The sequence below is a fragment of the Dicentrarchus labrax genome, unplaced genomic scaffold (assembly GCF_905237075.1).
Source record: "Dicentrarchus labrax unplaced genomic scaffold, dlabrax2021, whole genome shotgun sequence".
In the NCBI taxonomy this organism is placed as follows: domain Eukaryota; kingdom Metazoa; phylum Chordata; class Actinopteri; family Moronidae; genus Dicentrarchus; species Dicentrarchus labrax.
The window spans coordinates 25,113,852-25,138,104 of record NW_026136721.1 but is presented as its reverse complement, the minus strand read 5'-3'; the positions used below and the strand labels follow the sequence as shown (position 1 = coordinate 25,138,104).

The following is a 24,253-nucleotide window of genomic DNA, read 5'->3' as shown; positions in this document are numbered from 1 at the left end:
TTCATAAGAATTAGTGATGTGTTGCCACACAGCAGAAGTTAGTGTACAGCCTTTAATTAGGCCTATTTGTTTTTCTATATTATAATTAGTCCAGTATCATTATTATTATTGTTGTTGTTGTTGTTATTCTTGGGGTTTTATCAGTATTGTTACTAGTTTGACATTAGGAAAAATCTTGAGCTTTGGAAGCTTGCCAATGAATCAGCACAGTTGAGCAGCGCCACCAAGTGGACCTGAGGTGGTAGTTACAGTCCTGAAGAGAAGACCAAAAGGGCGAAACCTCAAAAACTTCACTTACTTTATTATATTTTCATTTTATTTTACTTGAATAAGGCCAAGGCACTGCTTTACTCAAAAGTCTTATGCCTGTATTTGCTACTGATAAAATGATTCTGAGACGTATTTTGTTCGCAAATTCCAACTGTTTACGATCGTTATTGCGCTGACATTTGTAATTGCAATATGTGTTTGATAACCCACTGAAAGCCGTAGATTTTACAGATATATGAATGAAGTAGACTTGGACTCTGAGCCCACTGGTGGGTTGGAAGCTGTAGTACATTATGTCCAACGTCTGCAGCCAACTTGGCTTCGTTTTGGATCATATTGCTTTTCCGTCTCAGATCTCCGTCCACGGGACATTTGTGATGTTCCACATGTCAAGTCAGACAAAATTAGATTTCCGGTTTGATGGCGATTTCAGAACAAAATTGACTAAAACATGTTGTTCCTTTTTTGCGCAAGTGGTGGCATCTTATTTTGAAAGAAAAGTACTGTCCGTCCTAACTCGAGTTAACTTGACGCAGGTTTTCAACAGGTGCCAAAAATGAATGTGCAGCAAAACTGTCAGTGGGCTGAGAGGAAAAGGCCAGTGTTAAATAAAATAAAACAAAACAAAACAAAACAACAGCAAGTTGTGTGTAATGGTTTAACTGAATGCCTTCTTTCCATACATTCATTGGATCAGAAAAAAAGGTTCCTCAGGCATCCGACCTCTGACCCAGAATCAGCAGGTGGAATTTCACCCTGCAGTGACCTTCACCTTGGTCTAATGAAAATATGCTTCAATTTGTGTTAGCCTAAAAACATGATTATATGAGAAATATAATGAGATGAAGGAAATTATGTGTGCATGTGTATCTGTATTTGTCAGGATTATACTTTGAAATGTTAAAAATTGTCAATATTCTTTAGGATGACTGTTAAAAGTGTCCCACAGCTTATCCCATTTAAGATACACTACATTGAACTCCTTTCTTCATTTTAAGGCATCTGGAAACTCAATTGACCAACAAGTGTATGTTTGGATGATGGATGAGAAGGCTGTCAACCAGCAGAATTTAAGGAAAAACACTTTATAATGATCATGATTAGATTCAATTACATTCAAACTACGTTTTTATAGTAATCAAATTACACATATTGTGTCCTTTAAACGTCCCCGGCTTGGCCCCGTCTTGACTTCAGGAACATGGCGCACGTTTGAACTTCGACCTCGGATATTTATTCAGCCTCCTTCATCTGTTTGACAAAATGCAAATCCATCACTCAAAATTCTCGCGATAAATGGCGCCGATATATTAGGACAGATGGGGGGGTCCTCGTCCACTTGGAGGGGCGTTGGGTTTCCTAGAGGACCTTGTTGAGGATTGAAACAGTCAGGGGTGTCAAATCTGCACAAGAAACAACCAACCATGTCGGACGCGGTGATAGGTTTTATGAAGGACTTTTTGGCAGGTGGTGTTGCCGCTGCCATCTCCAAAACAGCTGTCGCTCCCATTGAGAGAGTCAAGTTGTTGCTGCAGGTAACATAATTGAACCAGTTGTTGGTCCAAGCATGGCCGCATGTCCATTGCTTTGTGCGTAAAGTGTGCGTAAATGTTGGGTTTCTGATAAACCAAACGTTAAGATGTGAAACTAGATTAGTTTTAATAGGAAAAAAGTGAAAATGTGCACAGTGTGAGTTCATGTGGTCCGGTTCATAATGTCAGAGGGCACATGAGAGCTGCTGCGTCAATGGGGAGATGATTTTACGCACTGGACTTTGCAATGCTGCAGCTGTGATGGCGATGATGACACGGAATCCTAAAATGTGTGTTCAATAAAAGGGCAATAATACTAGTTTATGAGCGATTGGTACGTCTATTAAGTTAATTATTACTCCAATACAACAGATGACCGCAGTAATATTTGGGTGAAATTGAATTGCTAATTTTAACTTGAAGAATGTAATCTAATACACAGCTGATTCTCAAGTGACAGGAGTGTGCATGCTAGGCCTACAACTACACACAGTAGAGGCAGGTCGGAAAATATTAAACATTAAGGATATTAAACCCAAGAAGTCATTAAAATTGGAATAAACAACATTATATTATGTTGTTAATAGAAAACGAGCCATATCAAAGTTCCTTTGCACAAAGTTCTACGAGAGAATGAATCACATTTTGGGGTAGTTACCGTCTTTTTAAAGAGTTTTTATTGTCTTTACTTGCAGGTCCAGCATGCCAGCAAACAGATCACTGCAGAGATGCAGTACAAGGGAATCATTGATTGTGTGGTAAGAATCCCGAAGGAACAGGGTTTTATTTCCTTCTGGAGAGGCAACCTGGCCAACGTGATCCGTTACTTCCCAACCCAAGCCCTCAACTTCGCCTTCAAAGACAAGTACAAGAAGATCTTCCTCGGTGGTGTGGATCAAAAAACACAATTCTGGCGTTACTTCGCTGGTAATCTCGCATCCGGCGGTGCCGCTGGTGCGACTTCGCTCTGCTTCGTCTATCCTCTCGACTTCGCCAGAACAAGGCTCGCTGCCGACATCGGCAAGGGCGCAGCAGAGAGAGAGTTCAGCGGTCTTGGAAACTGCCTCACCAAGATCTTTAAAACCGATGGCATTAAGGGTCTGTACCTCGGATTCAACGTGTCAGTGCAGGGTATCATCATCTACAGAGCGGCCTACTTCGGATGCTTCGACACAGCTAAAGGTGCGCACATCTGGTCGTCATTTCAGGTCAAACATTTAAGTTTGTGTGTATTTTCTCTCGTGACGAGCGCGTGACTTTTCTTCTCCCTCCAAACAGGTATGCTGCCAGACCCCAAGAACACGCACATCGTCATCACCTGGATGATCGCCCAGACTGTCACCGCCGCAGCTGGCATCATCTCATACCCCTTCGACACCGTCAGACGTCGTATGATGATGCAGTCTGGACGCAAAGGAGGTGAGCGTCACTAGTGGTTGTAGAACCACGTACTTAGAGTGATGTATTTTATTCGTTTGGCGCAATTACGCATGCATTTTGGGCATTACGCATCACTATCCGTGTCTCCATTTCCACAGCTGACATCATGTACAAGGGCACAATCGACTGCTGGAGGAAGATCCTCAAGGACGAGGGATCAAAAGCCTTCTTCAAGGGTGCCTGGTCCAACGTGATCAGAGGCATGGGTGGCGCATTTGTGTTGGTGCTGTACGACGAGATCAAGAAGTTCACATAATAAACTTTCTAATCTCTTAGTCCCCAAGGAAACCCCTTCACTTTGTTTAAGTCTTAATTCTTGTGATAGAGTGATAACAGCTTGTGGTGAATAAATTACAATGTGGGCATGTATTCTTCTGCGACAGCCCCGGGACAGGTAGGTATACCTGACCTGGGTTATCATGCCTCCTCAGAAATCTGTATATATCCCATCTGCGACGTGTCAAAAGGAACAAAGTCTTTTAATGTGACAAGGTCAAGCCAGTGTTTCAGTGGAGACGTTGTGATGATGCGAAGGATACCAGTCATATGCTCTTCAGGTTAGACAGTTTGTAAAGCAGTTGCTGAGGCCCATGTGTTATGTTGTGACCACTCTGACCTATTTGTGCCACCTCACACATTATTTTATTAAGAATAAAGATTTATTAGTGTAATAGTCTTTTTTTTTTTTTTAATGTATGTATGTATGTTGTCGTGGCAACCTGTCATCTGCAGTTAAACAGGCCCTTTTCACAGCAGACGTTTTGACTTTGGCTCTGTTATAAGTGTCCAAGTAACTCATTAAAGTTAGACAATGAGCCAGCATGCACAATACCAGAACCCTGAAACTGAAGCAGCTAATTGGAATTCAGCCATTATTGATTTTATTATATACACACATCTGTTTACTTTGACATTTTAAAATGTCTTCTCTATTTAAGAACCTCATGCAATTAACACACCGAGTGTTCTATTAAAATATCAACAATCTTTTAATTGGAAAAATGATATCCAGTAACTGCACCCTGGTGGTAGATTACAACCATAAAGCTAAAATGCTTTTACCAGGGTCATTTTTGGTTCTCTAAAGAATCTTTTAAAAATGTGCAAAATATTCAAAGCCATGAGCACAATAGAAATATATGAAGTAGTTTCATATATTAACAATACAAAAAAGCTATTGTGTGTACCAATTGTTGCATGTGCTCAATTGGTACAAGTATGTTTTAGGAGAGATCAGGCAAATATTTGTTCACCATTCTGGTTGTAAAATTGCTCACTACTAACTGGTGGAACAAGCAGCTTTATTTTATAGGGAGCAGCATATAGAAAACACCAAAATAATATTTTAAATAATTTTAATTATTGCATAATAAACTGTACACATGTAATTAAAGCGGACAGACAGAAAATTGCAGATTTAATGGAAACAGTCACTGAAATAATAATGTATTGTCAGTCATGTCAACATGGCTGTGGAATTATAGGCCATATTTCCTACAAAAATACAGTGTTACTGCAGTATTCAGAAGCCACAACTGAACCATTCAAATGCATTACAATAGCACTGAGCTAAAAGCATCATTTGCTATATTTCGGCATCAAAGAGTAGAGAAAAAGACCATTTTCTTTACAACTGATAAACATGACAATACAAAGCACTGAATAGTTGATAAAGTGAAGATCATTTAAGCTTAGTACCTTCCAAAATGAGCCTTTTGTAATGAATATATACCAACAGATACCACTAAAGGGAACCAGCGATGAGCTTCTTTGTAGATTAGGTATTTGAAAACCGCAGTGTTCTCAGCACCAGGCTGGTCGGGCAGCACTCAGTTTGTTTGACCTTGGTATGGATGTCCTGCTAGAGTTGGTGGTGGTGGAAACTGCTCTGGAGCTGTTGTGGGCAGAACTGACAGGCCTGGGACCTGCTGGTGTGGACAACAGAGAGATATTTCATGATTACATATTTACCTTTACTTAATAAGAACAGAAACCTAACAGAAACGATATTTAAAATTTTTAAACCAAATTTCCAATGAGAACATTTACATTTAATATTTGAACATTTCAACCATAACAAACACACACAGGCACAATGGTGTTTATCAGAGCTGGTAAAGCAGTTGGTTCTACTGTTGGCAAATGATTTAAAGTTTGCCTCTTAAACCCAGCAAGGACATAAAGTTTACAGCAACTAGAAAAAATATTTAAAACTCTTCAATCAGTAAATCAATTAAAATAAACATAACAAAAAGGTTTAGTATGAGAGGTGGAACAACCATAAATGAATGAATAATTCTTACCAGTATCAGTCATCCACAGCTGCTTTTTACTAACTGAAAGTCTTCTTATGTTAAATGAATCTCTGCAGCCATCAGCAGGTCAGACATGTGTGATAAAACTGCAGCCTTCAATTTGAGAGGAGCGTCACAGCGCAGTGCCGCTTGCAGATCCTCTTTCTTTCCCTTGATTGAATCATTACATGCAAACAACACCAGGCTGAACTACACACACTTCTGCAGGGGGCAACCTGCTCTTGTGGAATCAGTGAGGGTTGGGTGCACTGGTGCTTTTACGCTGTGCAGCTATCGCACAAGGTGTACTAAGTTACATACCTGAGGGAGTCTTGCTAGTAGAGCTCTCTTTCTTTGTGCTGGACATAGAGATGGGGTATGAAGGAGCTCCCAGGTATCCAACTTGTCGCTGGTAGTCTGCCAGTTGTTGCGAACGCTTTAGGCCAGGTGTAGGCTTGACGGACTCCAGCCTCTTCAGGAAAGCCTGAAAGGGACACAATGACATTTGTGCTAATTATCCTTTTACACAAACACAATTTTCAGGATATCAGTCATGTACACCTTGGAAAAATGTTGGCATATACATAAGGTTACTCTCCAGAGCTTTCCTCGGGAAGCTATCCATCATTTTGAATATAAAAGTGCTTCAAAATATGTGCTCTTAAAGCCATCAGTGCCTCTGAGAGTGTGTTATGCCAGAATTCAGCCATAAAACATAACAATGCAGCAAGGCTCACTAACAGGAATTTTATGTGAATGATGTAGGTTTTTCTCCCATTTGAGTCATTGAGTCATTTCCTGTACTTTACTGTCTTTTGACCCACGACATCTGAAACACAATTTTAACATTTAAGAAGTGTTTATAACATTTATATAATAAACATGTGCTTCGCTCAGAAATGAAGCACACATAGTCCTCATTCTACAAATCCCTATTGGGTTATGAAAATAGAAAAATATCTGGTACATCACAGCAAACCCAACCAAACAGCATGAGGCCAAACATTGTAGGCAAATGGCTGAATGTCATACATACAGTCACACTCCCACATGCATGCTGTGCAGAAATCCCTCAGTAAGCACAAACTCTACGTGAAGAAACGCAACAAGCAAAAAGCTCAACAACCAAGAGACTGTTCTACTCAAGTTCACAAATCCTCCAGAGGTTATAAAAAGGCACTGCAGACCTCTATTTGCAGTCGGACAAACTACAGCCTTTTTGAAATCTCTTCAAACAAAATCTAGCCCTCTATATTCACTTCTTTGATAGAAAATTAAGATATATTGTGTAAGTGACCAATCTTTAAATACACAGAAGTCGCTTTACTTGTGCAGGACAAACGGGGTGTCTTACATGTGTGATGTGTGGGGTACACTGATCACACGGCAGATTCAATTACTTCACTCTAAGAATAGAGAAGGCGCAGAAAAGCTCTCCTGACAACGTAGAGAGAGGGACTCAAGAGACAGAACAGTCTGTCTGAAAATGACTTGAACACATTCCCTGATAAAAACAACAATCAGGATTCATGTAAGATCTCTATTCAGCAATAATGAGAAACATACTAATACAAATATCAGAGAACAAATGAACGCATGTTTTCTGTCAACACTCATCAGAGGAGACATAACACTCCGCTGGCTGCCAATTATAATTTCCTGAATGGTTTTTAAACACTGCTGCTTGTCTCGCCCTGTGTTTCAATCAATCATAAGTGGTCAGGCAGAGTTAATATATGGGGTGAGAGGCTAAAGCTGCACATGAACTAATGTCACTGTGCTGCTGCAAGCCTGCCACCTGCTGCCATCTGTCCAAGTCCATCCGTGTCTGCTTTCAGGGGTGGCACTCTTAGGCTGACACCAACTAACTAGTTCCTATCAAACTAGTATCCTTAAATAAATGTACACTTCAGCAGGCATATAGCTATTAAAGTGATATAACTGCAGACAATCACAGAAGTTACTAAAATATGTTAATCAGTTACATTATTGTGAGAATTATGACTGAATGCTCCAACTACTTAACTTGCAGATTGTCCCAGAACATTTTCTTTCTGTGTCTACAACAGCTGATTAAAAGTACATCTTCAGATTTGAAGAGGTGCAGTTTGTAACATTGTGTGAATCAATAGCACTGAGCTACAGCTAATGAAGCATACACTTAAAGCACACAATTAGATTGACATGAATACATACATCTTTACTTAAGTTTAGTGTCTATATCAAAATGAGTCTCAATGCACACAGGAGGCAAAACTCACCAGGTTCTCCCTCTCGATGCGTTGCTGTTCCCGCTGCCTGTTGAGTGCGCTATGAGAGGGGCGAACGAGTGGCGAGTTACTGGCCATGTGGGTTTTCTTCCCCACTGTACTTCCTGGTGTGGGCGCTGGAGAAAGGCGTGAAAGCTCCCGAAGAAGGCGCTGGTTCTCGCGGTCTATGCATCGGACCTCATCATTAGTGAACGAGTAGTTCTTCCTGTTTCTTCCTCCAGGACAGAACACCAGTTTACCTCCAAGCTGACTCTCTGAACTGAGAGAACCTGATTGAGGAAAAGGACACTTGTTCCATTATCTTGAATCAGCCTTTTAAAAGAGAGTTACTGTGTTTTATGCAATGTTTAAATGGTTCTTTTACTTTATAGAGAACAACTAAAACATGGGAAAAATGAAATATACAAAAACAGTCCTGTAATGTGCATGGACATTCCTGAAATCTTAATTTTGTATGTTTAATTTATTGTTTATTCAAAATCAGCCTAAATTGTTCCGATGTTGATGGTGTAAGGAAAGATGGTTTGTTGATGTTTACAAACATACTGTCAAGAAAAATAACTCCAGTGTAGAGCCTTATGTGAACGAGAATTCAACTAAAACTTGACAATCTCTGTGTGCCCAATAGTGTCAGTGTAACAGGCAGGTTTACTGCTCTCTCTGAAGAGAAATAGCAGTTCAGTTTGTTTGTTAAGGGATACACCTTTTAGTAAAGTGTGTGTAATTTCTTATTAGTTCTTGTAGATGGATGATTATTTTAGGGTGAGAACCTTATTTTGTGGCAGTTTTTATTTGTTGGGTTTGGGACAGAAGACAAAGTTCGTGGCTTCTTATATGTAAGAAGTTATGATTTGTATTTCTGGTGTCTTATAAGTCTTTGGGGACTGGACACAACACAGTAAATAACATAAATAGGTTTATTTTTTCTGACTTACAAATAATTGTAAAATGCAATATAAAAAGTTGACTTACACTCATCTACATCAGGATCAGAGTCTTCATCTTGATGTATGTTGCTAAGGCCACTGGAGGGCACACTCTCCTCCTGATGCTGCTGCTCTTTGAGGCTTCCCTCCTCAGCCTCTGTGCGGTTCAGGCTCATCGACTGGAGAGGGCTGGAGTCAGAAGAGGAGAGAGGACTCACATCTGTCACTGTATCGTCTGACTCTTCTGCGTGGCTGGCGGGCACATCCCGAGATCGTGCTGAGCCCACTCGGGTCCTTCTCATTCCAGGGGATAAAGAAGACCTGTTGGACCTGGGAAGGACGGGAGAGTCTAAACTGCCTCTCCTATTGCTACTGCTACAGGAGCTCTCTGAGTCTGCATCAACGCTGGCCTCAGTCGAAGTAGGGGATGGACTTCGGGTGTGCCGATTTCTTATCCGTTTTTTTGGAGATTGTTTATTTCTCCCTTTTGAGTGTTTAGCACTGGACTGTAATGATTCTTCTTCAGACTCGGTTGGACTCTGGTTGTGCAGATCCTTATGATCTGTCTCTCTGGCCTCAGCCAGCAAAGCCATAAATCTTCCATTGGGCCTTTTAGAGTACAACTTAGAGTCTTCCTCACTATCACTGCTATTATTGATGACTTTATCTGATGTGCAGGCAACGGATGGTACCCTACTCCTCTCATCTTCCTTTGATGGACAGCTGTTGTCTTTCTTTTCTGCCCTGCTGCTACTGATGTGCTCAACTGGCTTCAGGTATTTTCCCGTCCCATCACACCTTAGGGAACAACCACCTTTTGTGTTTTCAGTCTGTTTTTCATGCAGCCCCTCATGTGCTGGTGGGGTCTGTTTGTCAACCTTCAAGCCTTTCTCCAACTTTTTTCCTCCATCCCTGCTGTCATCACAGTCACTGTCAAAGAACGAATGATCCACTTCACCTTCTAGATCACTGGGATTGAACATGGCAGTCTTCCCCCAACACACTGGACCTGTAACAGTGTAAAATTGAGACTTTAGATAATCTAAAGTGCAGATGGTCAACTACTACTACAAATTACATATACTTGATGTTGCAGGTAACAATTCTTCAAACCATGCTGCTGTGTTTAACAAATTGAAAGCATTCTTTCTACTACTCCACTGCATCAATTGGGTTTCAGTCACTTCCACACATGAAAAAAATCAGTTAACAAACTCTTTAAACTTGCTTAAATTGTGTTATGCATCCAGAGATTAAAGCCTTCATTAAACGTTTGTGACATACCTGTTGTGAGCTATCAGTTTAGACTCCACTAGCTGCACTTACAACCTGCATTATCGCACAAAGTAGCGTTGTACAAAAATGTATTCACACTTGATGCAGATGTTCTCTGAGATGGATTACACATCTAAAGCAGATTTCCAGAATTCGCTAGGTGATTTACAACCCATAAAGACACACGTGGAAATGGAAAATTGATGTTAAGAAAGATACTGTAAGATGCATTTAATAATGTTATGTTAAGTATATTGTACGTGAATTGTAACGTTAGTTAAGGAGCAAAAACGTACACATTAGCTAACGTTAGGTCCTTTAAGGTATTTTTATTTCAATAGATATTCAATAAAAAGATATCTACCGTTAAATGTGACGAATGTATCAATACAATTTAGCATACCATTTGGACAAACCTGCCAAGACAACAGCACTGTTACAACAGACACTTTAATAAAATATATTAGCTACCTTAAAGCTTTAAACCTAGAGCGCACACGTTGGGTTGGCAGCGAACTAAAGCAGCTAGCATAACTTAAGTCCCACTATACGTTAGGGTTAGCTAACTTTAGCCTTATGACAACGGTTCCTTACCTGGCGAAAGGTCGCACGATAAGCCTTGTTTCACGTTACAGTTGCATGTACTTGTTTAAAGAGGACATGTATTCCGTTAAGAAGACGGATAAATGAAACGAAACCCGCATTAACAAACACAATCTTCGTTACGCGGGTTACAGCTGACTGCTGCGGTGGTGCCTAGTAACTATGCAACGTCACTTCCTGGCAACGGTTTCTCTGTTTGTAGTCTCGTGCGTCAAGCTTTCACTAAATCAGATTGGTGTCAGGAAAATTTAACAAAAAATGTGTGCGTAAACAAAAATAATAATAATAAAAATGATATCAAGTTAAAGTGACCAATTTGATTACAATATTTGCCAACTCAGTCATAATACCATATTAGAGCCCGTATTGAAAAGCCATGAATTAAAAACAACTCAAGAATAAACATAAAACAAAAGAGTTTGAGTTATAAAGTGTTAAAAGTTCTTTTTAAATTTGCAAACGTTGAGAAATAAGTGACACAAGGCATATCTGTGTCCTATGCAAAAAGATCCACATTATGTACCACTTACAATAATTTATGTAGATAATATATATTATGTTCCATTAAAAACATCTTATTTCCAAAACGGCTCCTTGGTTTAAGTTAACATCAGACTAACAAAGAACAAGACGAGTAGACATATAAGAATATTATGAGTGAGTTTGGTGAGTCTGCTGAACAATTATAGTGTGTTTCTTTGTTTTTGTTTGCCTGATTTTCTATTAAATACATTTCATTCAAAATTCTTATATTTTGTCAGATTCTTGTGTGACACGCATCAAAATATTTATCCAGTCTGGCTACTCACAATGCATTTGTTTACCTTCTGTTTAAAATTTACAGAGAGATACAAAACAAAATATTACACTGAAGTGATTCATCTTTTTCACCTAAAGGTTTAAACTACTTAAACATACCAAGAATCAGAACTGGTAGAGGAATAGACAGAAGGTCATATAGTTTTTCCTTGGGGATCCATTATGCCGAAGTAACTGCTTCCCCTGGTGCATACCCATTAACAAGAGAGGGGATTATCTGATGGCGCGTCCCCTGACATTGCAATTTGTCACGGGTTTTCTCTTAATAACATTGTTAGAGCTAGAAGTGACACACACTAATGAAATGCCAATGTCCCGGGACAATAGAACTTGGGTGAATCTATCGTATGAACCTGTGTCTGGTCACTGTCATAGAATTTACATGCCAATGCAGGATGGGTAGAGATGGGGATTGAATGGGGGTATTTCTGTCACACTCCCATACTTACACAATCAGCCCATGGACAAGAGTGTCACAAAGACTGACAATAAGTTTCTGCAGTTGGAGCGCTAAAGATTTTTAAGAAACTCATTTTATTATGCTTGCTGGGGAGAAGAGAAAAAACGTCTATTTGACTCTGACAACTGACTGGTTGTAAAAACTCAATTACAGGGAGTTATTGTTTTATAATAATGGGCTGTGTCAGAGGGATCAGTACAGATCAGGCCGCATTCAGGAGCAGCTACGAGCAGTTCTCAGAGTGAGACCAGGGGGCGCCTGGGGGTCCTTTGGGTCCATAACAAATTTAGGATATATATAGTCTTCTGTCTGTCATATATACAAACAAAAACAACACAAATTGAGGACACAGTAAAATATAATGTACAGTTTAATTATTAGTAAGTCCAGTATACAAGGTCCAGCAGTTAAAGAGATTCAAGACCTTGTTTTACATCACTCATGATGGATTCATTTGGTAACATTCAGCAATGATTCAACTCTGTTGACCTTGATGCATTGTATTTCTCAATGAAATGAGTGTATTTAATATACATATTTCACCAGCCTTTGTCATTTTAAATGGCAAGTACAGAAAGTACAGTATATGATATGATCAATGTCTCTTTTAAATACAAAATTACATCCATCTCTATGTGGGACTTGACAAAACCGATTTTAAAATCATTACAGAAATTACTCAAACTTGCATTGTTGGACACATTTATACAAAAACAACCAAGTTTTGCAGATGATTTACCGATGCCACATGATGTCCGTCTGAAGGGCTGTGAGAGCTCAGATGGTCTTTGGCCTCTGAGGCAGACACAGATTATAATACGCAGTTTGATCCCAAAAATCTGGTGATTTCCAGCCACACCAGCCCTGAGAAAGACAACATACACAGCACATTCAACACTGTACCATGCACGAAAATGTATACTTTACAGAGAGAAATGCAGCCAGTGGAGATGTTTACGACAGTTACCTTGTCCGTGATAAGCTGTAAGTCCTCTGCTCCAGTGTAATGTGGATCTAGGATGAGATAGCGGATCTGCCCGGTGGTCTCACTCCATGCCACTCCAAGAATAGTGTGAGCTAAAACTCCCCCTCCTGCAACACAGGTGAAAGTAAAATGAAAAGATGCCTTGCTTTCATCTTAGGAAAATCCTATACCAAGATTTTACCACGGTTGTAACCCACATTTTTCACAGCCGACATTTAAAATTATATTTTTTTGTAAATTATAAGTATATTCATGTATTCAGTATAATCAAAGAAACCAACTTATAAAATAAGTATTACTGTTCCTCTTGTGTTTACAGATGTTGCTGATGTAAACAAACCTTTCAAACCATCAGAAAACAACTTACATTAAGGAAATCCTGCATTTACAAAACTTATTGACCGATTTGGGAATTATGGCAGGGTTAAGCTGTAATGGAAGTAGTATTCAGATCCTTTATTTATTTTATATGATGTTTTTGGATTAATATTACTGATGCATTGATGTATGTTGTATTATACAACATTATACAACATATAGGTGTATGGTTGTGTAGTTTGATCTACAGCAATGTATCATATTCTACAAGCTCATCATTTGTTTGTATGATGCTGTTGTGTAAGGACCACATATTTGAAAAAAAGTTAACTTTTCATGAGCTCAGGAAAACAGCCCTGTTTTCAGCTCTGTGACTATGCATTTTCCATTGACCCATTGGTTTACATTTACATACATTAAACATTTAATTGTTTTAATATCAATTATATATTGCTATTGTGTTGCTATTACTATTGTTTTAGGTAAAGGTTCTGTAGTACTATATGAAAATATATGCACAAATATTATGGTTTTAAAGTTTGTGTAAGCTGTTTAAGTTGAACTAACCAAAAATCGTGTAACATATCTCAGAAATAGTTCTGAAAAAGTTCAGACATCCAGCTTACCGATCATAATAGGAGTCCCTTCAGTAAGGAAGTGGTTGGCCAGTTCTCTGCCTTTGGAGGCCAACTCAGAACCTTGACTGAAGAGTACAAACATTTATCATCAGATAATGTATAATGGACAACAATGTGCTATCCATATGCTTGTAATCACACAACACACCTCACAAACATGATCTTGGAAGTTACTTCAAGCAGCTGGTTCAGAACAGCCTGAACTTCGATGGATCCGATCCACTGACGTGATCCAACAAACGATCCCTGTTTGTCTCCAACATCCACCAAAGCCTGAAAGGGATAGGGCCCATGAAAAAGCAGCCAATTGGAAAATTCTATTATATTGTGATAGTCTATCATATCTACAGGACCACTACTATACCTGCTGGATCTCCTTGTGGGTGGGCACAGACCGCTCTGTGTAGCCTTGCTGCTGGAACCAGGAGCAGATGGTCTGGAGGGAGCGATAAGCACAGCCCCAGCCATTGTCATCCATATGGTCCTGCATGTAGTGGTGATAGCTGTAGATCCCCTGGACCAAGTAGACCTTGAGAACACACACACACACACACACACACACACACACACACACACACACACACACACACACACACACACACACACACACACACACACACACACACACAAGAAAAGACAAATCAAAGTTACTACTCCTTGCAGGGTACGTCTCAGCATCCATCTTCAAAAAAGGACATAGAGTGCGACAGACTTTAATTTGGTGATTAGCTGTACCTTTCCATTGTCCAGGGTGGGATGTGTGAGGACCAGGTGAGGATTTCGGAGGTAACCGTCTTTGTAGGGCTCATTGGGAAAGTGGTAAGCATTGGCTCTTCTAAAATAGGGCCAGTCATCTGGTAGCTCAAACTGTTGATGCAATTCCTGCTTAGACGGAAATATTGTGTAAAATAAAATGAAAAGATATGCTAGAAAAGAACATAAATCAGGTCTCAAGCAAACACAAGACTATGCTTTTAACTGGTGTTTCAGCCTAGTGTTCATCTCTATGCAATATGTTGTATTAGGCATTTAAGATATATATGGATATATATAACAATTTTATTGTCAGGGGAACTGCTTGTTTGTTTACCTTGCGCTGTGTCTCTAGTTGGCTGTCAGGCACTCCTGCTGGGTAAACCGCGGTCACTAGTCCTTTTGGCTCTGGAAGAAGGAAGTGAAGCGGTTCAGGAACCAGCAGCGTGGTCCCCTTCATGTGCTGCAGGGTCACTTTCTCCATCTCACACAGCTGATGAGTTAGTGCCTCCAACAGGTGCTCAAAAGCCCTGCAACATCAGAACAGAAATCTTTCACAGTGAGACAGTGTGTGAGCACAAATGGCAGTAGCTGCTGGTGAGTCAGGTCAGAAATATAAAACCAATGCTTTTAAAGTGAGACATACTCTTTGATTGTGTCGCTGCAGGTGGTACGGACGACACAGTCCATGGGAAGAGTTGTAGACAGGAAGAGGGATTTCTGGACTGTTCTGCTGAGGATCGGGGCAGAAAGAGGGCCCGTCTTTGTCACCTCCATCATGAGGCGAAGGTTAATGACATTCTGAAGGACAAGTGTGACTTTACATTCAAGCTCAAATACACACAGACACCAATAAGACATGGGTGAATATCCTTAGGTTTGGAGAAAACAATTAAATACAGGACCGGCAGGAAAGTGTGTCTGAAAAGAAACTTTCTGACATTGAATAGTCTTCTGTGTAGGCTACAATGAACATCAGGCCAGGCACTGAACGCTTTCATGATTCCCTGATTGTAGTTCACACAAAGGCTTCTATTTCTGCTCATTGTATGAAAGGATAACAGTGCCAGTGTTATCACCACCCAACAGTGAGTCAAACACAATGGCTTCCTGACAGGTACAGCAGCCCCAGTGGCCTAATGGATAAGGCACTGGCCTCCTAAGCCAGGGATTGTGGGTTCGAGTCCCATCTGGGGTGATTAGCAGAGTATTGTGGCAAAATTCAGCTTGGCTGACAACCTTGGCTGGTTGTGGAACGCAAGCCACTCTCTGCTATGACAGCATTTTTACAAATTACAAGAATCACTGAGAATGAAAATGTTGCAGCCCTACTTGCAATACAAAATACTATGAAGATGCTGTGGCAGATACCTAGTGGTTCACAGAAAAAAAAGTGTTTCTCAGTTCAGTATTTCAGATGTGTACATACCGCTGCTGGACTTTTTCTGCTTTTCTTTTTTGCAGATCTCTTGCCAGCACTTTCTTGTTCATCTGTCCTGAAATACATTAAAGCCACAATTACAATTCAGGCAAACAAAGAAAAGCCAATTCCATGTGTAAAAGAAACAATTTTAAAAAGGTGAACTTACTGTATCCATTGAAGTATCTCTTCACACAGAGTGTTTGGAGTTATTTCTTCAGGTGTTGCATGAACACCTCTGTTTGGCCAAATAATAACAGGACTGTCACACACTGTTAGAACACAGGATTCAGATTTCACCTGAGAGCGAAGTGTCTCAAATGTCGTCGAGATTACTTTTTGCATGAGCAGTGCTGAAAGAAGACAGACAGACAGATTGACGGACAATATTAGTCGTTTACCATCGCTACTCTGTTATGACATTATATTTTATACACTGGGGGTATTGTATTATTCTTTCTTCCATACGCATTTCTCATGTATTTTATCTATTTGCCAATTTTAAAACACTAATGTGCAACATTCATTAATCTTTATCTAATACTGTAAATTCAATTAGAATCTTGCTATCCGCATTTTTCTTTGGTTTACTGTGTTCTCTACCTATTTCCTCAGTGGCCCAGCTCCACTTACACTACTAATGCCAAAAATGTTTACATTTAATTACACCAGGAAGCAGGGCCACAGCTGCCAATGAGGAGCCCAAAGTCATGTCCTTGTTTTTGTGATTAATTTGCACTCTACAATTACAGATACATTTTCACATAAGGAGTTTTACAGCCTGATTCAGATATTTCTTTAAAAGTTAAACTTCTGTTTAATGTTTAAGGCCAAATACATGAATTAAAGAATGGGATTTTATACTTCCCCACACATATTAGGCCTATATTCCAGGCATTGTGTGGAAGACTAAAAGTATAATCTAGCAGTTAAATTCATATATATATATGAAGTAAGGAATAAAACTGATTTAACAATCTTTTGGACTCTTGACTCCAGTATTTCTGAAATCCTGGCTATGATCCTGCAGGTAGTGCTAGGAAAAGTACTTATTGGGTTGTGGAGGCTTCAGTATTAGATATATGATGCAGTATCAGAGGACACAGAAGTAAAGAAAGTAAACCAGGTGATCAAAACAGGCACCTAACTCATGCAAGCACTAATAAACGGATGCAGGGACCCCACTTAACCTTAATGTGTGAAACTTTGGGAACCATTAAGTTCAAATTTGGAGTAAAACGTCAGTGAACGTACCATCTGTGCTGTCCAGCCGACATTTGAGCTCCAGCGGCCCTCTGACACGAAGGATGGTCCCTGTGTCGGAGGCCTGGGAGTCAGCAACAACCTGAGACAACACAAGAGAAGTTAGTAGGAACTGACAGAGTTTATAACGTTAACGAGACACATGTGTTGTCTTATTGACTGCAAGCAAAGAACCGAGGAGCCGCTGTCAGCTGTCAGTACGCTAATCTACAAGCCAACAGCGAGCTGAGAGTAATATGAAGCTGAACAGAAAGGGACAAGAACGATGATTTATCTGTAAACTCACCATTGTGGAGGTCCAGTAATGTAAAATCACTAAGCTATGAGCTGCTCTCTAGACACTGGAGGCTGACATGTCTGTTGTAGGAAATATTCAACGTGTCTCTGGCTGCTGCACTCTATTGGACCACACTGGCCCCGCCTACTTATGTTGCATTCAATGTAACTCGTAATTGGAACATTTAATTTGGAACATCCCTTTTGTCTTTTTTTTTTTTTGTGTGTGTAAAATTAGATTACCGTAACCATCTGACTACAGTTACAAGTACAACCAAACCTATTTTAGCAGAGTTGCATTGGTTCCTATTCCTATTCTGAGTTTATGTTACTTAAATGTGTCCCATTGTAGTTTTCAGTTAATTAAATTAAGACACATTTTTTTTTTTTTTTTTAACATTCATCTACAAACTGTCCATCTATGGATTTACAACACAAATAGGGACAGTTTACATATATATGTACATAGATAAATATAAAAAAGAGTTATAATAAAACACTGTGTCTCCATATTAACAGAACTGTTGTATGCAAAGACTGACTAATGGGCATCACACATTATATGAGCAAATAACAGAGAGAAAATTCTTCTTTGGTCCTCTCTTCCTCTTCTTTCGTGATAGTTTAATACTGTAATGTGATTTTTAAGAGATCGACAGAAATATATAAACAATGGCTGAATGTTAAGCACTTTACAGTGGGGAAAAAATAATAATTCATAATAAAAAACCTACTATAGACGCTACTGCTTCAAATATTGTCCAGTCAATCATACTGCTCACTGCTAATGAGCGTACTATAAAATCTCCTGTAGTGGTTCTGGTCGTACATTATCAAGTGTGTCTCTGTTGCTGGTTCTGCTTTACTAGGATTAAGTGATGCATACTATATCTAATTATTCCAGCATCAGTGCCCATATCACCCGTCTTATGCAACACTTGAAAACAAAGTGTTATATTTTTCATATCTTTTTATTCAGCTATTTGTTTGGATTTTACAGTTTTTTTTTTTTTTACAAGGTTAGAGAATGCAAAGGAGAGTGCAAAGAATCAAATTGAATACATGGCAAAACAGTGAACTATATTTCTCTGTGCATTGCCTTATTACCTGAGGCTATTACATGTCAGCCATGCGTGCTAGGCCAGGCAGGCTGAGTGGACACATAGCTCGAGACACTGTATGTCATTGTTATGCTTATAGAAGTATATTGTTGCTTGTAGCAAACATTGCTACCAAATCTCTTTGAACATAACAACAGAAAAATAAAATCCTCATTAAAAGCTGCATTTGTGGACAAATCAGATAGCAGTACATAATTAACTATATTTCGCAAACAAAGGATGTTTTTTTCAGCATATGAATTATGGGTAAACTACATGAATATTTGTACTCTTTAATATGTTTAAACTTACTAACAATTCTTCTTTAGGATTGCAAAGTCAAATAAAGCACATGCCCGGAAGCAGAGTTGACAATGAGGCCGAATTTAGGTCAGTCATGTTTTGTTCTAACATTGCTTCTGGATAAAATCATCAAGGGTTTGTTAAGATTACTGGGAAAAGGAGCTGAAACGGTCCTTCTCAACAATAACATTCAAAATCAATTGTCTCAGTGTAGCAGACACCCTTGACGGACCCAATGTACATGTCCGGCTTGTAAGCATATACTTACAGATGAAATGGTGGCACTGTATACTGCCTTCACTTGAATAACCAGTGGACCAGTTAACTCTACTAGAGTAAATGTAACATTACCAAAGAAGATTTACTGTAAGTATCTCTTAGAGGTCTTTATGTGCTTGAATGTTGCAATCTGCCTGAAAATTGTTTCTTCTTGTTGAATCGAGTGCAGCTATGTATATACATTGTAATTGTCTGACGTCATAGCTGTTAAGTTCCTGTGGATTTAGTGTGCTGGGCTTGATTTGTGATGAGATTAGCTATCTCTCTGTGTATCATAAACAGAGTGTTAGGGTCTCTGGAAGAGTGTGTGCAGGGACTGCATACATGACCGGCACCATGGAAACACACACATTACAAATGCACATTTATCATATGGACATAAGAAAAGTTTATACTTTGATTCATTTGGTTGTGTAATATGTAACAATGAGAAAGTGGCTATATACATACAGGTCTAAAGCGCTTTACAATTGGATAGTTACTGACAGTCAGTAAAAGCATCTTGAACTGATTTGTTTGTTTATTTGTTTGTTTTTGCCAAGATGATACAGAATAATATGTTAATGGTGACTATAGGCTATTTAATATGTTTAGGTTTAGATCACAATTTTAGGCAGGTGCCCATATGTCCATTTTGAAATATATCTATGAGACTTGTCTGAATTCAGACTGCTGAATCCTCAGATTCACTACAGATAAACTTTAAAATATATTTCTTGCACAAAACAAGAAATGTGAACTTTACATTGTTGTATCATTGGAAGGATTACATATTACTCTAGTTGCCATTTTGGAGACTTATGGCTATCATTCAACAACAGTGCTATATGTACTTTTTAAATAATGCAAGTAGTAGTTAGAGTAAGACACATATGAGACAGGACAAGGAAAGATAGAGAAACAAAGAAACAAAGAAAAAATACAGATAAACTTAAGTAATTACAGTTAGGTATACAAAAAAATTGACAGTAAATATTAATCTTAATAAGAAACAAAATAAAACTATGAGGGACAAAAATTAAAAAAACTAGACAAAACAAAAGAGGGCATAAATCAAAACAGCAAAAAGAGCAAAACATCCCCACAAATCTTAAGTGGTATTTTACTGGAATACACTTTCTTATGAGACAAGAAAAATAATTTGTCATTCAATTAAATCATTTAAAAAACATACAAAAGAGGGATTGCTGTTTCTCCATTTACAACAGTGAATATGATATTTACCTATAAGAATGATGATATTAATCCTGTCAGAAATGGGTTTAATTTAAATTGTCCACATAAAAGAAAATATAAGAAATGTCAAAAGTCGGAATGCCATTAACCTTAAGTGATAACCAATGTCTGACCAAAATCTTTTGGACATAATCTTTTTATTATTATTATTATTATTATTATTATTATTATTATTATTATTATTATCATTATTAAATAGGTCATCTTCTCCACAATCAGCAGAGAACATGCAGGGTAATTAACACTGAAATGTAACATACACATATCTTGCCTCTGGATATCAAATGACCTTAGCTTTTCACAACTGGTCTCTTACTGAGGCATGAGTGGGGGCTTGGGTGGTGGTCCTCAGTCATTACCCAGTGCTAATGTAGTCACCCCAGGACAACATCTCAGAGACAAACAGATGATAGAACGAGAGAAGATTTTGCCCAAATGGGTATTTATTGTATGTTACTGTTACTGTAAGTACTGTATTAAGTACAGTTTGAAGGGTAATTTTACTTATACTTTTTCCACATAATATTATGTTATCAACTATATATTTCAAAGGAGAATATTGTTCTTTTTATTCCACTACATTTATTGCACAGTTTTAGTTACTAGTTACGCTGAAGATTCAGATTTGTACACACATTATAATCACTGTGTAAAATATGCCCTCTTACATATTAAACTTCCCCATAGACAATACATAGCCAATAGTAGCTTCAGCTCAAGAAAATGCTACTTACACAGTAATGCATTAGTAGATTAAAGATCTATACTTCTTCCACAGCTGTCTGATTCTACATAGCAGAGAAGCTGTCTGACTTCCTTGCTTCTTTTAGACACTTATTTTCAGATACATATTTTCTTTTCTGCTTTATTCAGGACCTCTTCTTGTTTCCTTATAGCCCTGAATGAAAGCTGCCTCCTCCTTCCCCACATCTCGACATTCAAACTTCAACCACAGATAACCAAAAACAGCCTATATAACAGCAACAGCTGAAGGACGAGTTGCGTGATCAACTTTGGCTCAATTTTGTGAGCAGCGAGCGGATAAAGATGTTGTGTCCTCCTCTTTCTGTAGATGCAGATCCTCAGCTTTGTCCTTCACTTGGATAGGAGGGTCAGAGAGAAATTATTTAACCATTTTCTGCTGATACTCAGTCCAGCCTCCACTGTGGGTCAGTGCTTCTAATTTTGTAGGACAGATGCTTCAGATTCCATTGACTCTCCTCTTCACCTCTGAGAAAACAGAATAGTCTTGTAGCCAAGACTACTGCTATAAGAGTTTTTCTGTCCTTACTGTCTGTCCTTAAACTTAATTCACTATCTCACAAATCAGAAGGTTCATGTTGTAGATAATCATGACAAAGAAGTTTGTTCATGCCAGCGCAGTTGGTGCCATTTCCTCTGGGTCCTGGTGAGAGGCGGCAACAACAGCTGTCACCTCTGTGGTGGCAGATGGGTCACTAAGACCTGAGGATAGCCTGCAAGATTTGCTTCAAGACGTCACTACCGTTTATTTGCATTAGCCTCGTGGATGGAAAAACACTGAAAGAGGAAATCTTGTGTATTTCTGTCACATAGAATGAGAAAGATTGACTCTGAGTGATGCTGTCATGCAGTGACATCAGTATTTCACTGTAAAATTTAAATAAGCATGCACTAGGAAAAAAATAGCAAAAACAAAGACATTAACCCACTTAATTTATTTGCTCTTCATCATCTCTCAACTTTTAGGCGAATGTGCTTGTAAAGAAATGTTTTCATTTGGCTAACGTTAATCAGCTCAGTGAGTTGGCCTTTAAAAGAAGGATTGTTTGACAGGACCCTTACATCTGAAGACATACAGTAAGCCCTCTTTCTACTGACGACGAGATCAAAACAGGTTGTGTTACCGTAAGATCATAAAACAAGAGCTCAATGAACTTCCCCTAAATCCCTCCTTTAAAGTGTACTGCAAATTAAGGAGATTCTGCTAAGGACATTACACACATGATTCCTACCAAATATTTTCAATATGCTACGACAAAAAGACTAAAGAAGTCCAACGACCTAAACCAGGAGTCAGCAAATACCCTGTAAGCTTTTAATGTTTATTTATTGTTATTCATTTAAGAAAGAAAAATGATTTAAACTTTGCACCATTTCTGATTGACTACCACCGCCATTTATCTGGAGATCAAATATTTGTTTGAATTTAAGGGGAATTTATTTCATTAAATTAAAATTAATTTGTTTATTGATTTATGTGCCATTTAACAGACATCATTTCAGCACCTTGCACTGTTCAACCACCCTAGTGCACAACAGTTTTGTCTCCTCTCTTCATGTAGAGATATTAGATATATTATTAGAAGTTACAAAGTCATATTTACATATTTGTGATTTACATTGGTTTTGTGTTTACACTATTTTATACAATAGATATATGAGAAACTATGTCGAAAAAAACAATTATGAACTGAAACATTCATCACAGGGCAACTTTCTTATTTAGTCTTTAATGACCACATCCTCATTATTTAACATAATGCACCACAAAAGTGTCACAGATAAAATAACCTGCACATTTTAAAATGGCTACTTTTTCAGCGTATAGACAAAAGCACAGTCTAATGAACTGCATTCATTTTGGCCATCCTGCAGCCCAATGAAAGGATTCCCCCTTTAATCTCTGACCTATAAACTTTTTGTTGTCGTGTAGTAGCAACATCCTTGGCCTTGTTCTTGAAAGACAGCCAATGTAAGCAGCTCGCGCGTCCAGAGAGAAATGAGAAAATTCCCAATTGACAAAGCTGTTCATTATTTAAGCTCTGCAATGGATTTATTATGTTAGACAATGAAAATGCTCTTTTCAGACCAAACAAGGCCAACAAGCTGTGCTGTAGCCTCATCATGGCCAATAAAATCTATTTTAGACATGAGTTTTATAAATGATCATCCACCATGTTTAATCATCACTGAACCATTTCCGCAATAATCTTGAATAAAACAAATTAACTCACACTGTGTTTTTATGACATATAAGAACATATAAAAAGACTTACAGAAACATGCTAGTGTGGAAAATGTTCTAATATTGGAGTGAATGCTATTTTAGCTTATATTTAGCTTTATTTATAAGGATAAAGCACATTAATCAATGCTTCTGTGAACGTGCCAGTGTTAGCTGGCCAGCATTTTTAAACTTTTGGTGGTATGTTCTAAATTTGGTGAAGTGACTCATTAACAAACAGCGTAAGATGCCAAAGACACAAACCCAGCATCAAAATGGTCCTTACGATGGTGCACACACTATGGCAGGGCAACAGAAAACAGCAAAACACTGGTGCAATCACAATATCAACCAACCAATAAGTATATTGTAGCAATGCAAAGCAATATCAAGCAAAGGATGAGAAATATAACCACATTTTCACAACCAAATCTGAACAAAATGCTAACAGTTGATAAAATACCAATAAATATGCCTATGAAGTACATAACCAAACCATACAAAACAGGCCATCTGACAGCTGCAAGCATAGGACCGATATAATAGAGCTGAAATGATAAGTCTATTATCCAGTGATTATTTATTTAAAGGAGACTCATGATGGACAGTTAAAGAAGAACACTTTTGCAACAGATTATTCCACACATTCTTCTTTTTTACATCCTTGAGCCGCTATCCTCAAGCTGAGATGAAGTAGCTACAGACTTCAGCCCCAAACAATGCTGACTCAAATGACATCACTTGAGGCAATGTATCATTGAGCAGCTTCCTCTGGAGCAACAAAGGGCTTTATACAACTTCACATAT

At 38.5% G+C, this 24,253-nt stretch overlaps 3 protein-coding genes and 1 non-coding gene across 5 annotated transcripts; 2 read left to right on the top strand and 2 right to left on the bottom strand.

The window, feature by feature from the left end:
• Nucleotides 1-1,597: 1,597 nt before the first annotated feature.
• On the top strand, nt 1,598-3,913 carry slc25a4 (solute carrier family 25 member 4). Its single transcript, XM_051386310.1, has 4 exons — nt 1,598-1,805; nt 2,498-2,984; nt 3,081-3,221; nt 3,341-3,913. Exons 1-4 carry the CDS (start codon nt 1,695-1,697, stop codon nt 3,496-3,498), a joined length of 897 nt encoding a protein of 298 aa, XP_051242270.1. The 5' UTR covers nt 1,598-1,694; the 3' UTR covers nt 3,499-3,913.
• A 667-nt stretch (nt 3,914-4,580) lies between these two features.
• On the bottom strand, nt 4,581-10,782 carry cfap97 (cilia and flagella associated protein 97). 2 transcript variants are annotated; one of them, XM_051386305.1, is made up of 5 exons: nt 10,602-10,782; nt 8,779-9,741; nt 7,798-8,075; nt 5,858-6,020; nt 4,581-5,170 (listed from the first exon to the last, which is right to left on the bottom strand). In XM_051386305.1, exons 2-5 carry the CDS (start codon nt 9,713-9,715, stop codon nt 5,046-5,048), a joined length of 1,503 nt encoding a protein of 500 aa, XP_051242265.1. In that variant the 5' UTR covers nt 9,716-9,741; nt 10,602-10,782; the 3' UTR covers nt 4,581-5,045. The 2 variants fall into 2 exon arrangements, with proteins under 2 accessions (XP_051242265.1, XP_051242266.1); XM_051386306.1 differs by having other exon boundaries at nt 4,581-5,167.
• Nucleotides 10,783-12,241: 1,459 nt separating this feature from the next.
• Nucleotides 12,242-17,662, bottom strand: ufsp2 (ufm1-specific peptidase 2). The gene is made up of 12 exons (XM_051386307.1): nt 17,553-17,662; nt 17,258-17,348; nt 16,173-16,356; nt 16,013-16,079; nt 15,230-15,384; nt 14,921-15,113; nt 14,566-14,712; nt 14,195-14,359; nt 13,979-14,103; nt 13,819-13,895; nt 12,857-12,981; nt 12,242-12,753 (listed from the first exon to the last, which is right to left on the bottom strand). The coding sequence occupies exons 1-12, from the start codon at nt 17,553-17,555 to the stop codon at nt 12,667-12,669; spliced, it is 1,419 nt and encodes a 472-aa protein (XP_051242267.1). The 5' UTR covers nt 17,556-17,662; the 3' UTR covers nt 12,242-12,666.
• Nucleotides 15,709-15,781, top strand: trnar-ccu (transfer RNA arginine (anticodon CCU)). The gene has a single exon. It is a non-coding gene; the product is annotated as a tRNA-Arg (tRNA).
• Nucleotides 17,663-24,253: the final 6,591 nt, after the last annotated feature.

Coding starts and splice junctions, on each gene's coding strand:
- slc25a4 (XM_051386310.1), top strand. CDS start 1,695: ATGTCGGACGCGGTGATAGGTTTTATGAAGGACTTTTTGGCAGGTGGT. Junction 2,985..3,080: donor ATGCTTCGACACAGCTAAAG/GTGCGCACATCT, acceptor CCCTCCAAACAG/GTATGCTGCCAGACCCCAAG. Junction 3,222..3,340: donor GCAGTCTGGACGCAAAGGAG/GTGAGCGTCACT, acceptor CCATTTCCACAG/CTGACATCATGTACAAGGGC.
- cfap97 (XM_051386305.1), bottom strand. CDS start 9,715: ATGTTCAATCCCAGTGATCTAGAAGGTGAAGTGGATCATTCGTTCTTT. Junction 8,076..8,778: donor TGATCCTGATGTAGATGAGT/GTAAGTCAACTT, acceptor TTCCTCAATCAG/GTTCTCTCAGTTCAGAGAGT. Junction 5,171..5,857: donor TACTAGCAAGACTCCCTCAG/GTATGTAACTTA, acceptor TGTCCACACCAG/CAGGTCCCAGGCCTGTCAGT.
- ufsp2 (XM_051386307.1), bottom strand. Junction 14,104..14,194: donor CCCACAAGGAGATCCAGCAG/GTATAGTAGTGG, acceptor TATCCCTTTCAG/GCTTTGGTGGATGTTGGAGA. Junction 12,754..12,856: donor TACAGCTTATCACGGACAAG/GTAACTGTCGTA, acceptor TGTCTTTCTCAG/GGCTGGTGTGGCTGGAAATC.